The sequence below is a fragment of the Sinocyclocheilus grahami genome, unplaced genomic scaffold, assembly GCF_001515645.1.
Source record: "Sinocyclocheilus grahami isolate Dianchi unplaced genomic scaffold, SAMN03320097.WGS_v1.1 scaffold740.1, whole genome shotgun sequence".
Taxonomy (NCBI): Eukaryota; Metazoa; Chordata; class Actinopteri; order Cypriniformes; family Cyprinidae; genus Sinocyclocheilus; species Sinocyclocheilus grahami.
Genome location: NW_015505919.1, coordinates 204,392 through 217,129, shown reverse-complemented (window position 1 = coordinate 217,129; position 12,738 = coordinate 204,392). Strand labels below are relative to the sequence as shown.

Here is a 12,738-nt window from a genome sequence, read left to right as displayed (position 1 = left end):
CTGTGGAGCAAATGCCATCGGCTTGGATTTGATCAAGATATCGAGGACCTCATTCGAAAAGGTAGGACAGTGATGTGTTGTGTCTGTCAGTGTGCAATGCAGATTATATTGCTTTTATGTCAGAAGAGTATTGGCATTCCTCAAAACATCTGGTTTAGGGTGACTCTGAACTTCTACAATTAATTCAGCCCAAACCACTATTTAATCTAGCTTAGTCATATTATCTATTTATTTATAAATCGTAAATAGAGATAGGCTAAACCAATAGTCCGTTTCACCGATATTTTTTCAGAGACATTTACAATTTTCTACATATTTCACATATCGGTTTCCATAGTCAACCGATAATTATTTAATGTAACATTTTATGTAACAGTCATTCATACTTGAGTTGTTAACAACAACATTTAATGGCACAACAACAATAATAATAAATATATTTATTTACTTTATTATTAACTTGTTAAATAACTTTGTCCTTTCACGTAAATATTTGTGCAACTGTGATATGTGCAAAACAGCAAATACCCTTGGGCTGTTTTTGATTCCTTAATTCTATTGGACGAAAATCATATGGGGTAACACTCCTCTGTTTGTTTATTGAAGGGTACATAAACTAATGCCTAAAGCAATAAATCTTTTTAGAAATCTTTAAAGAAAGCGTGTCCCTTTTCTGTTACATAAAAATGTTGTTTATTAATTATCGCTTGACCCGAAGAACCTACATTATTATTATGATTATTATATTGGTTAATATATTCATTATGTATTCCACTAAAGTCTAAAAATACATATTATTATTGTTATTTCTTTAAAAGCAGAAACAAAACAATTTAAATTGGTTTTGTTGACTGGTCACTTAGAAAATGTATGAAAAATGATCAGCTGCTCCCTATTTTTTCCAAGCAATTTTGAGATAAAATGTTTAAAATATGCCACTTATGTACACCAAGTGAATCAAATATAACTGAATATTCAGCATTCAAAATGCAACAGCTGCAATGGTGCCATTGTAATATTTGCATACTGAATTGTGTTCGGCCTTGTCATCTTTTTAACCATCTATAGCCAACAAGTATAAATTGGCAGCCTGAAAGTCTGAAATCTTAGCACTATTCTTATGCTACCCTTCAAGCACTTGTATTACTTTCAGGAACAGCATATCCAGTGCAATATTCCAGTGCAGTATTTAGTAAACCACTGAAACTCCAGTCATACATAAACTAACGTCAGATTTCACAACTGGAGGCCTGCGATAGACATTACAGCCTCATTCATGTGCACTGACATGAAAAATTGACAGTAAATAAAATGGCAAGTTCAACACTCATGTGTTAGCAGGAGTGACGAATCCCCTGCATATAAAGGTGCGAAGCCCTATGGCTAGTTTCACACTCTGGACTTTATTATCTTCCACCTAACTAGGTTAATTTACTCCTCACTGGTTAGAGGCATATGCGATGAATATGTAAATAGCTACACACAAGGATGTCTATAAATAGTTCCTGAGCCCCAAACTGTGCTAGCCCAAACACCGAAGGCTGTGTTTCAGTCACAATTGGCCCAGAGTTGCTGAGACTCACACACTCTCCGGTTACACGCAAAACCTCTGTGTGTGCATGTTCTGGCAAAGCAGCAGCACAAAATGCCCTCTGAAATAAAAACAAGCTTATTTGAATCGTGTCACCTCCTCTGGTACCTGTGCCTAATGTGTGTGCGATTACGTAAGAGGGATTTTGTGGTGAAGAGGCGCCCCTGTAGTGCTGTGTGTTACATGAATGTGTGCAGTAGCAGCCGAATGTGTGTTGCACCATCAGCAAAAGCTCATTTAACTCTCTGGGGCACCTGCCAGCCACATACTGCGTGTTGATTTGGGATGGGGGTTGCATTGATAGAATAATGCAGTGTTATTCTACACCATCTCTGCCATTCACCTTGGGCGAGGGGTGATGATGCAAGTCACATTTTGCCTGTGTGTTTGAGATATAATGAAACATAAAGAACAATTTGTCATTAGCCAACCTGTACTGCTCAGATAAACAGCAGTTTCTTTATCTGCGCATACTTTGTTTGGTAAATATTAGACAATAGCCATGCATCTTTATAAATAAATGTGTGAATCCTACCGTTACATCTCTTTTTTTTTAATGATTATTCATGTCATTATCTGGGTTGCAAGCACATCGTTTTATGAAATGTGCTGACTGTGCTTATAATGGCATCTCCCATCTCTCAGAGGAAGCTTATTCTCTGTCTCTTCCCAGGATCCTTACTTTAAGAAAGAGACAGGGAGGAATAGAATGATGTATGAGAGAGCAAAACAGTCGTGCACAGATAAGGGGTCAAAATTTAATCTCACTATTCTACATTTTATAATTTAAATTAAAATACTTTCTTTGACTACAGCTTAATGAGCAATGATAACTATAAGTAAGCCATTCGAAGGATGATTTCACAGAGTTAATTTTGTATATAAAAAAACAAAACATTAACAATAATAAAGACGAAAAATGCACATCTAGACAATAATTTAACCGTTTTCCGAAAATATGACAAAAATATTATAAAATAAAAATAATTTAATATTAAAAACACATTAAATGTAAGTGAAATTGTGAATCTTTCCATAATGCACTAAAACGTGCAACTAATTGTTTTAAAAACAGTTTTCACATATATTGTTGCATTTTTTAAATTTGAAATTAATACAGCAAATGTTTGAATACTTGGTCAACTAAAATATTATTTTTGTTCACTGAAATTAGATTTTAGTGTAAAACTCTGACTTAAAATTAGTTGTAAAAATACATTAGTTTAAATACTGTAATGTTTAAATATTTTGTTTACTTTACATTTACATCAACTAAAATGTCATTTCTGACAACTGAAATCAGATCAGACTGCATAAAAGTGACTAACATGAATGGATATGACATGCAAAATTAAGAATATTTTCTTCAGTAGACAAACCAAAACCCAAAAATTGTGTAAAAAAAAGGACTAGCATTCCTATTCTCACAGCAGCTCAATAGCAGTTGCTCAGCTGTTGCAGGACCTCCGGAAATTAGCGATTTGTGTCAGTTGATGTCAAAATGACTTAAACTTTACCAGTTTATTAGCACCATAGTATGTTCCTTTCATGTATATCACTCGTAAAGGTTCCACAATATAGCAACATGTTGCAGCACAGAGGAAATGATTTATGTTAGTAGTTTGCAGAAAGACAAATGTCTGCGCAACGAAAAGGGCGACCAGAAATAGGAAATGATGCTAAAGATGGCGGCATCTGGAGTTTGTGGAAAATCAAGAAAGTCTATCTGAGTGAGAGTGTGAGAGGAGGGTGAGATCATGCAGAAACAGCCAACCCATCTCATTGTCCACCATCTGTCCCTGCCTCCCAGCGGGACACCCATCAGGGATGATGAAGACATTTTAGATCTAGAACACAATAAAAGGGACGAGAGAGATACTCAACCTCCCACCATTGAAACAGGCAAACCTAACGTTAGGAGGTTACAGGGGCCTTGGGGATGCGAGGGAGATAAAGAGAGCAAATACAAATGGACACTGAGAGAAACCACAACATGTATGCAGTTTACATCAAGGACAGATTTCAATTTGACCTTTGGATCTCATTTTGCATGTTCACAATGTTATTTGGAAGTTAAATCTAAACTTATTACAAGAAGGGCCCTGCAAATCCATTCTCGGTGAGTGAAGACAAGGATTGGATTGTACTTGGGATCTCAAAGGATGTGGCTTCCTTGTTTTCAGTGTTTCTACTGGATGCCATGGGAGGAAGAAGCCACACCTTCATGGTTCAAAAAGTAAGCCGCACTAATCAAATACACAGGTGTTGAGGTGGGATGCTGGGTACATCTCTTGGGAACAAGGAATAGACTGTGCAGTAGAGGTTTTATTGCTTTGAATTTCCACATACAATGATTTTATTCCAAGGCATATTACATCACAGAAATTGGGTGTGACTTTCTAAAGTGTAGAAAAAGGGAAAAGCGTTCAGTAATTTTCAAGGCCAGGAGGCATTTAAGATCCTTGGAGGAACGATGCCGAAATAAATGAGGTATCCAATAACCTCCCTTTTCATTTTCTGTTACGCCTTTCATTTCCAACAAATATCCATACAGTGAAATGTGACTTGACAGAGTGCCTGGACTCAGCCCACGACCAGCAGATTATGATTTGGCCTCAGAGTGTGTAAAGCACCCTCATTAGTGCGGGAAGAACATTTCTTGCTTATTTCAAATAAGACGTCCGATTGTGCATTTAAGAATATGAGAGACTTGAAATTTGCACCCTGCTTGATAACAGCTTGAGTTATATCACTTGTCCCCCCCCCCTCCTGTTGGAAATTATGCTAATATGATCATTGGCTACCATGTCGGAAGATATAGTCATTTTCATAACACCATGAAAGCTCTCCAGCTGGGGAGGTCACGTGGTTCTTCAATGCATTTAACATGTGCTTTTCCTGACGTTTTGTGTGGAGCGTGTGCTCTAATCTGAGCCATTTTGGGGTTTATTTCTGGTCTTTTTTGGAGTAAATAGTGCAACTTTTTCTATTCAAGGCTATTTTTTAAAACATTTTAACATTCCAAAATGCAACATTCTGGGTAATGTACTGTGAAATCACAATCTAGATTGATTGATATATGTTATGACGGCAACAAAATTATTAACTTCTTCAACTAACATCAGACAAATGGGAACATTAAGGACTTGATGGAGGTCAGTGGCATCAAGAAAGTAATTTAAGTTTCAAGGTAATATTTAATATGTTTTTATAGGTTAATATGCAAAGATAACTATAAGCTGAAGGGTGATTCCAAGGAGCAGAGTTAATTTTATCAACAACAAAAAAAAAAGTTGATGAGGTTTTTATTTTTTCAGTGATAAAGATGAGACAAAAAAGTGCACGTCATGACAATCATTTAACAATTTTAATTAAAACAAACTGTTGCTGAAAATGTGCCAAAAATTTGATCCTATTTTAGTCAAAAGCATCTTATATAAAATATAAAAATGTGCGCTTTTACAGCATTATTACTCTTTTGGTACCCCTTTAGATTAGAGAACATATTCACTATTAACTAAGAGTTTCCCCTTAATAAACTCCTAATTTGCCGCTTATTGATAGTAAGTAAGGTAGTTGTTGTAGTACTTAGGTTTACACTAGGTGTTGGAGAGGGTTAAGGGATCTAGTCATGCAAAATAATGCAAAATAATGCATTAATATGTGTGTTATAAATCCTAATAAACAGCCAACATGCTAGTAATATGCATGCTAATAAGCAACTACTTAGTAGTGAGTATTGTCCTCTAATCTAAAATGTTACTAGTACTCTTTTAAATTCAGACTGAAATGTACTTTTTTAATTTGTTAATGCATGTTCCTGATCTTATTATGCACAATTCATTGGTGCTCAATATTCTATGTGAAATAATGTTTGTCTTTTACCAAAACAGAACTTTTCTCTTTAGGTAATGTCACCAAACCCTTTCGTTTTCCCATCCAAAGATCTGACACCATTCTAGTATTTAACGGCCACTTTTTTAACGATCAACTGGATTGCAGATGAAAAAATAAATCTACTTCAGTTGACCCAAAAATGTCACGTTATGAAAATAGAAAGAGTTGTGAATGTCATTTTAGCCTGACTTAAAAACAATTCCTTGATAAAGCTGTAAATTCAGAACCATGCCTGGAAATCGCTCTGAAAATAAGCCACCGGAATACTTCTTCCTAATTAAAACGTATAATTATTTTCCTGTCACACTGCTGTAGGGCTGTTATAATTTGTCCCTGAATGCTAGAAAGCACAAGCCCTGCTTATAATATCCAGCTGACAGCCGTCTGTGTTTCCGCGGGACTGATAAATGTCGGCGTTTCACCGCGCCACAGAATTGAAATTGGAGAATGTTGCGCGACCCGGAGTCATTGTGAGCCTCGTTGTTTGTCTTTCTGTCTTCCCTGATGAAACCTGGCACAGGTCTCCGACTCGAAATCAGCCCTGCGAGGTGAACAAAGCGGAGGCGTGGGGATTGCCGCGCAGGGAAGTGGAGGAGGATGGTTGGAGGGAGCTGAAACGCTGAAGAAATACCAGTAGTAATGCTGCACCTGAAAGACAGAGAACTGCAGTGGAACTGTGGGTAAAACGTCCAGTCAGATGAATGCGGCTGCTTTGTGCAATTACAAGCAGAAGTGGAGGGATAAAGAATAGACGGTGAGGGCTGTTAGTCAAAAGTAAATGACACTCTGTCTTCCCTCGCCCCTCCCCCTTCACTCAATTCGTCTCCCTCCTTCTCGCAGCCCAATTTATATTCTGGCACGCAGATTAGTCTCCTGAAAAAGGAGTGCTGATGATTTCACCACCAAAGAACTGCACATTGCAGTGAAGTGAAGGATAGAATGAGGTAAAAGAACGAGCGGATAGATTGTGTTTTACTCCTTCCTCATTATTTGGAGTTTCCTTTCACAGAAGTCATCAAGAACGGCTCAATTTTTCCAAACACTTTTCCCACTGCTATTCCTCCTCCAAAATCGTAGCATCTCTGTGGTGTAGTTTTGGCGTCTGTGGGAAATGGTTTTTTGGAGCAGATCAATCATAGGGAATCTTTGTAAGCTGAGCTATAAGACAAGTAATGCATTTGAAATGCTGAGACAGACATTGATCCGTTCAGTTGCTCATTAGTTTGGCATTGAATTTGGGAGAGTGTGATAAACACCGGATGATCTTCACTCAATAAGAGTGGGTCAATGCCAAAGCCAAAAGCCTCGGCACGTTTTAAGGCCTGAAAAAGTCTAGGCTAATCTCATGCATTTGCATTTATGATATGAAAAGTAAAATGCAAATACGGTTTTGGCTGTTCTCAATTTACCTGCCATGGTAATGGAAATAGATCACTCGAATTTGATTAACAAAGCTGTGGTAATCCACACCATAACTTACCAGCAGTAGGGTTGTCAAGATACCTAAATTTCAGCCAGTACTAGTGACATTTTATGCTTTCATCAGTTTTCAAGAATAAAGAATCATGAAGATTTTTTTTGTAGCTGTATTTTCAGTGTGCCGACAAAATATTTCTTTATACATTTTTATTGTTGCCCAGTTTGGATTTTTAATTTAACTATTAATTTTAAAACCACAGCAAAAACAAATAAGCTTTTGAATTAAAATATTTAGATTAAACTATATTTAATAAATAATATTTAATAATATATTTATATTTTACAGTGTATTTCAATTTAGTATTTATTTATTTAATCAGATATAAAAAAATAATACTTTTTTCAAAGTAACTAGTAGAATAACCATTGAGTAATAAGAAAACAAATGAATGAATAAAATAGGCAGCTTCAAGTACCACAGATACATTGAAAATGTAGTATAAATTTCACATTTAATTACAGTCATCTTTATTTAAAATGTCCAAAAAAATTATATTATATTACATTATATTATATATAAGCTCACAAAGGCTGCATTTATTTGATTAAAAAGTACAGTAAGTTATAAAAAAGTAACAGTAATATTGTAAAATATTATTATAATTTAAAAGATACAAAAGTTTTGAAAAATGAAAATAAAACAATTTTAAATTGTTAAAATGGTTAAAACAATACATTTTGAAATGTTTGAAAATATATTCTTATGATGGCAAGGCTAAGAATTTCTAAAATAAACTGTTAGAATCGACTAGTGCAGTACATCTGACACTAAGCAGTCAGTTAAAGGTTGTGTTTTTTTCTAACTTTATATGCAGAGACAACTACAGTATAATTATCATTAGATAATCTCTATGCACACACAATTTATCATCATCAACATAATTTTCCTAAGTATTTTGTTATTTACCAGTAAAAATGTGCTTAAAACGTCATTAAAACAAGACAAATTTACTTGAGAAGCAAAACTTTTGAAAATAATAGGATAATAAGACTTGTTTGTTTTCAAAGGATCTTGATTGTATTTTTCGTTCCCTGCCGGCAAAGTATTTTCAGCACAAACTTCAGTAAATCTTGTTACATTTATGCTAAAAACAAGAAAAAACAACTTGCCAACGGAGCAAGAAAAATAAACTGAGCTTCATATCTCATGCAGTTTTAATTCTTCAGTAAATTGATCTTGTTTTAAGGATTTAAAACAGATTTAAAAGTGTTTTTGCACCGCTCAGTCTTAACTTCCTGTTATTGGCTATGAGTCTCAATAGGGTCGATTGAGCGAAAGCTGGAATCCAGACCTGATCTTTGATGTATAAAGCTCTCCCTCCTCCTGGTGGACGCCCTTCCTCTTTCTCATCCCCTCTTCCTCACATCCTCTCGTTTGATCAATGGTTCATCAGAAGGGCTGGACTTCAGTGGGGTTCAGCTCACGGTGCAATGACGCCAATCAGCAATCCATTCAGGCCTGAGAAAGACAAGACGCTTGTTAAAAGCTCTGTCGGAGAGAGCGGGCCGATTCTAATGAGAACCACGTCCACCGCAGCTGCCGGCCTGAATGAGAGCTTTCAGGAAGCCAAAGACAAAGCAAGAATTATGGCACACGGAGGAATCGCACAGCTGCTTCTGCCTCTCGGATCGAGTGATGTTTCTCTGCTCGGATCGTGTGAGCCGTGTTCAGGTGTTTTATGCTGTGAGTGACATACTGAGGCAGTTGCTTGTTTTTCTTTCTTTGCTGAAGCCGACAGATAAGGCGCAGGCAGAAGGTTGAGTGACGTCATCTGTCAAGATGTGTGGAATAATTCTCTTGCTTCTGTTGTCGTGGCAACGTGAAGACACCTGACAAATGCTATTCTGCAGTTTTTTCTCCCTTTCCTCCTTTCTAATTGCTTTGGTATTTGCAGAACGGGCCTGGAGAGAAGGGAGATGTGTGTGTGTTTCATTTTCTCATGAAAGGCCAAATATCTTCCTGAATGCATGACTTTGATTGTTGCACTATCAGGGCATTACGTCAGAAATGGGAAGTCATACCGCCAACTACTATCCAACATTTCTTACAAGATGATATACACCGCCTACTGTTTTCACTGTGTGGGTGAATCTCATGAAACCTGTCAAGAACATGTCTGGGTCATATTTAAAGAAAATTAAGCCTATTTTAGAACCATTATGATATTTGTGCATTATTTTTATGACGATAAAGTAAAACATTTTTACTGCAAAACTCTTATTACCAAAATGCAAAAAACTCATTCTCATTACTAGAATATAGAAAAACACCCCAAAAAATACTATTTAAATTAATTCTATTTACATAATTTTTATATAACTATTTTAACTATTTTATATTTTTTATAATTAAAATTTTAATCCTTTTAGAATTTAGTGTTAGAATTACTAACTTTTGACCAGTAGTGTGTGTGTGTGTATAAAGTTTAACATTTATTTATACAAAACAGTGTCGGTTTTATTGCATTTAATGCTTATTTAAATAAAAATATTAATATATTACAGTATTTTGCTGTAATGCAATCAATTGGTAAATATATTTTAATATATTAATTGTAATTTAATATTAGAGTAGAGATAATCACTGTTGAGAATGACACAAATTATAACATGAAATAAAAACAAATACATTACGCTAATGAGAATTTGTTAAGAGAATAATGTGTGTAATTGTTATGAAAACCATGTGAATATTACAAAAAAAAAAAACATTAATGTGTCTCCATTTTTTTTATTCAAAATATAGTAATTTTATTTCTGGTTAAATGTGACCAGGACATGTTTTTGTGAATTTCAATTATGCTCGAATGTTTGGATATGTGTGAATAAACTTTAAAAGTCATGACAAAAAAAAAAAAAATTATTTATATGTATATATATATATATATATATTAGTGCTGTCAAATGATTAATCGTGATTAATCATCCAAAATAAGTTTCATAAATAAAAATAAATAAAAAGTTTTATAATTTTTTTTTGTTTATGTAACATATGTGTGTGTACTGTGTATATTTATTAAATATAAATAAATACACACACAGTATATATTTTGAAAATATGTACATGTATTTACATGTGTATATTTATATAATTTATATATATAAATATTTAATATACAAATATAACATTTTTCTTAAATATATACATGCATGTGTGTGTATTTATATATTCATAATAAATATACACAGTACACACACACACGCACATATATAGGTAGATAGATAGATAGACAGATGATATATACTGTATATATGCGCTAGCTAAAGCACAACACACTGCTTAAATAATCAATTGATAGTTGATTACAATCAATAACAATAATCTCTACAGTCCTATGATGTGAAACTGAACAATCTACATTAGCTATTCATACACACCCTCCATCCATGACTGCTTCTTTATAGTTATTGGGATACCACATGCTCAAAAGATGTTAAAATGAAGCGATGTGGGAAATCGCCCCCAGACAAATTAATATGCTGTGTTGACAAAATAGAGCTCAAACCTTTTCCACCCATGTCACTGTTTAAACATTCCTTTATACTTCATTTACTTTCATTTGGACTTTGTAAGCACATTTTCACGCTCTTTCAGCCACTGCAGCATCTGGTGCTGTAGTACGGCACTTGATAAATGCATCCATACAACGTTGAGTTTTCTAATTATCGGCTCTCACTTTGAAGTCAACAGGAAATCAAAATGGACCCTATTTACTTTCTTAATACATGTTCCTGCGCGTACAGTGCACAATTTATCAGTTGACATTATTCCAAAGAAAAAAAATGTCTTTGTATTCATCAATCAAAATCTAATAACTTTCAGATCAAAACACTGTTAGCCAGTTGCAATCATAAGAATTCATTTGTTTCCTACTCTAAGTCTGGAATTTGCGATAGACCTTTTAGGTCGATGTCAAAGCATAAAAGAGTCAACAGAGGGCAAGCTTGCCAACAAACCGTCTTTGCTATTCACTTGGGTGCATTTAAGCTTCTCTCCTCATTGTCTGAAAAGGCCCATGTAATCAACACCAGGAAGCTGGAAAAGTAAAGCCAGCTTTTTACCGTTTCTTTTTGATGCATCAGCGATAGCAGCATTAGCATTTCAAGCTTCCTTATAAAAGAATGTGGCCAAGAACACGCCACGTACCCCCTTTAAACGCGAGCAAGCGCCTGATAGCTACCTATTAAGGATCACAGGGCCTTTGATCTTCTAAGCAAAGCTATAGAGCGCCCAAAATCTGGTCTCAACCCCTTTCTGCTACTGTAACCTAAATAAGCTGTAAAATTCAGCATGTTGTCAGCCTCTTATATCCACCCTCCAAGGCCAGAAGTGACTGTGTCATGAATTAGACATTATCAACAGTGCTAACAGACTACTTGAAAGAGGAAATGTGCAAGAAATTATATTGATTGAGTGCAGTAGTGCTGTAATTCAACGCTCGTGTCTAAATGAAGCACCATGATTCTTCTCTAGTACTGCCTCAAATCGAGATATGTGCATTTAAAGAGCAGAGAATTCACTTAAACCTTTTATAAAGGGGTCAAGGTTCAGCTAGGTAGCAGGTAGCTGATAGATGTCGTAACAAAATCATCTGATGGCCAAAAAGCTTTTTTCTCTCTCCATTGACAGCCATTCGAAATTCGGATAAAATAGAATTTAAAATAAGATAGCAAAAAAGTAATATAATGTAATAAGTCTTATAAAAGACCATGTTTACTTACTTTTAGTATTTCTTGAGCAACAAATCAGCATATTAGAATGATTTTTGAAGCATCATGAGACACTGAAGAGTAATGGCTGCTGAAAATGTAACCGTGTCATCATAAGAATATATTTTCAAACATTTAAAAATATATTCAAATAGAAAAGAGTTTTTCAAAACTTTTGAATCTTTTAAATTATATTAATATTTGACAATATTACTGTTACTTTTTTATAACTTGCTGTACTTTTTAATCAAATAAATGCAGCCTTTGTGAGCTTATATATAATATAATATATTAATAAGTATTATTATTATTATTATCAGCCATACATTTGTTTTATTAAGGGGGTCATATGATGCGATTTCAAGTTTTCCTTTCTCTTTGGAGTGTTACAAGCGGTTTGTGAATAGATACGATCCCTGAAGTTGCAAAGACTAAAGTCTCAAACCCAAAGAGATATTCTTTATAAAAGTTAAGACTTGTCCATGCCCTCCTAAAACGCCTCGTTTAAACACGCCCCCACATATCTACGTCACTGTGTGGGAAGATTTGCATAACACCACCCAAATGTTCACGCAAAGAAAGAAGGCGTAACTTTTATTCTCGCTGTAGTATTGTTGCTGCCGTCGCCTCCATGTTGTGAAGACGCTGTGTTTCGTTGTGAAAGCGAAACTACTTTGTTTGGTCTTCCAAAAGAGGACGATATCCACTTCGTCATGCCTGGAGCTGATCCGTGCTGGTCGTTGAGGAAATAAATCAACTTCGCGCTGTGGATCGCCGGATCGGCTTTCACCGTGGACGAAGCGGAGTCCAGCCCGGGGTCGTCACATGTGGTTGCCGCAAGCCCACCGGCCGCTCCTTTGTCAAATCCGCAGGCCGCTCCTCACTCAAGCCTGCCGTGTGTTTCGTTGTGAAAGTGAAACTACTTTGGTTTGGCCTTCCAAAAGAGGACACAACTAGAAATCAGTGGTTAAGTTGTATTTACAACACTGTTCCAGAACAGTTCAACCCAAATATTCAGATGTGTGCAGTGCATTTTATGGAGGACTGTTTCCTGATCCTGG

The 12,738-nt window shown here is 35.4% G+C and overlaps 1 protein-coding gene and 1 long non-coding RNA gene across 2 annotated transcripts in view; one reads left to right on the top strand and one right to left on the bottom strand.

The window, feature by feature from the left end:
* The window catches only part of tmem178bb (transmembrane protein 178Bb), a 101,200-nt gene that overhangs the window by 2,031 nt on the left and 86,431 nt on the right, over positions 1–12,738 (top strand). Inside the window, exon 2 of the mRNA XM_016244951.1 lies at positions 2–61. Within this exon, the coding sequence (XP_016100437.1) occupies positions 2–61 (60 nt within the window). The remainder of the gene's footprint in view (position 1; positions 62–12,738) is intronic.
* The window catches only part of LOC107560720 (uncharacterized), a 13,689-nt gene continuing 9,139 nt past the window's right edge, over positions 8,189–12,738 (bottom strand). The window contains exon 4 of the long non-coding RNA XR_001605763.1: positions 8,189–8,426. This is a non-coding gene — a long non-coding RNA (uncharacterized lncRNA). The remainder of the gene's footprint in view (positions 8,427–12,738) is intronic.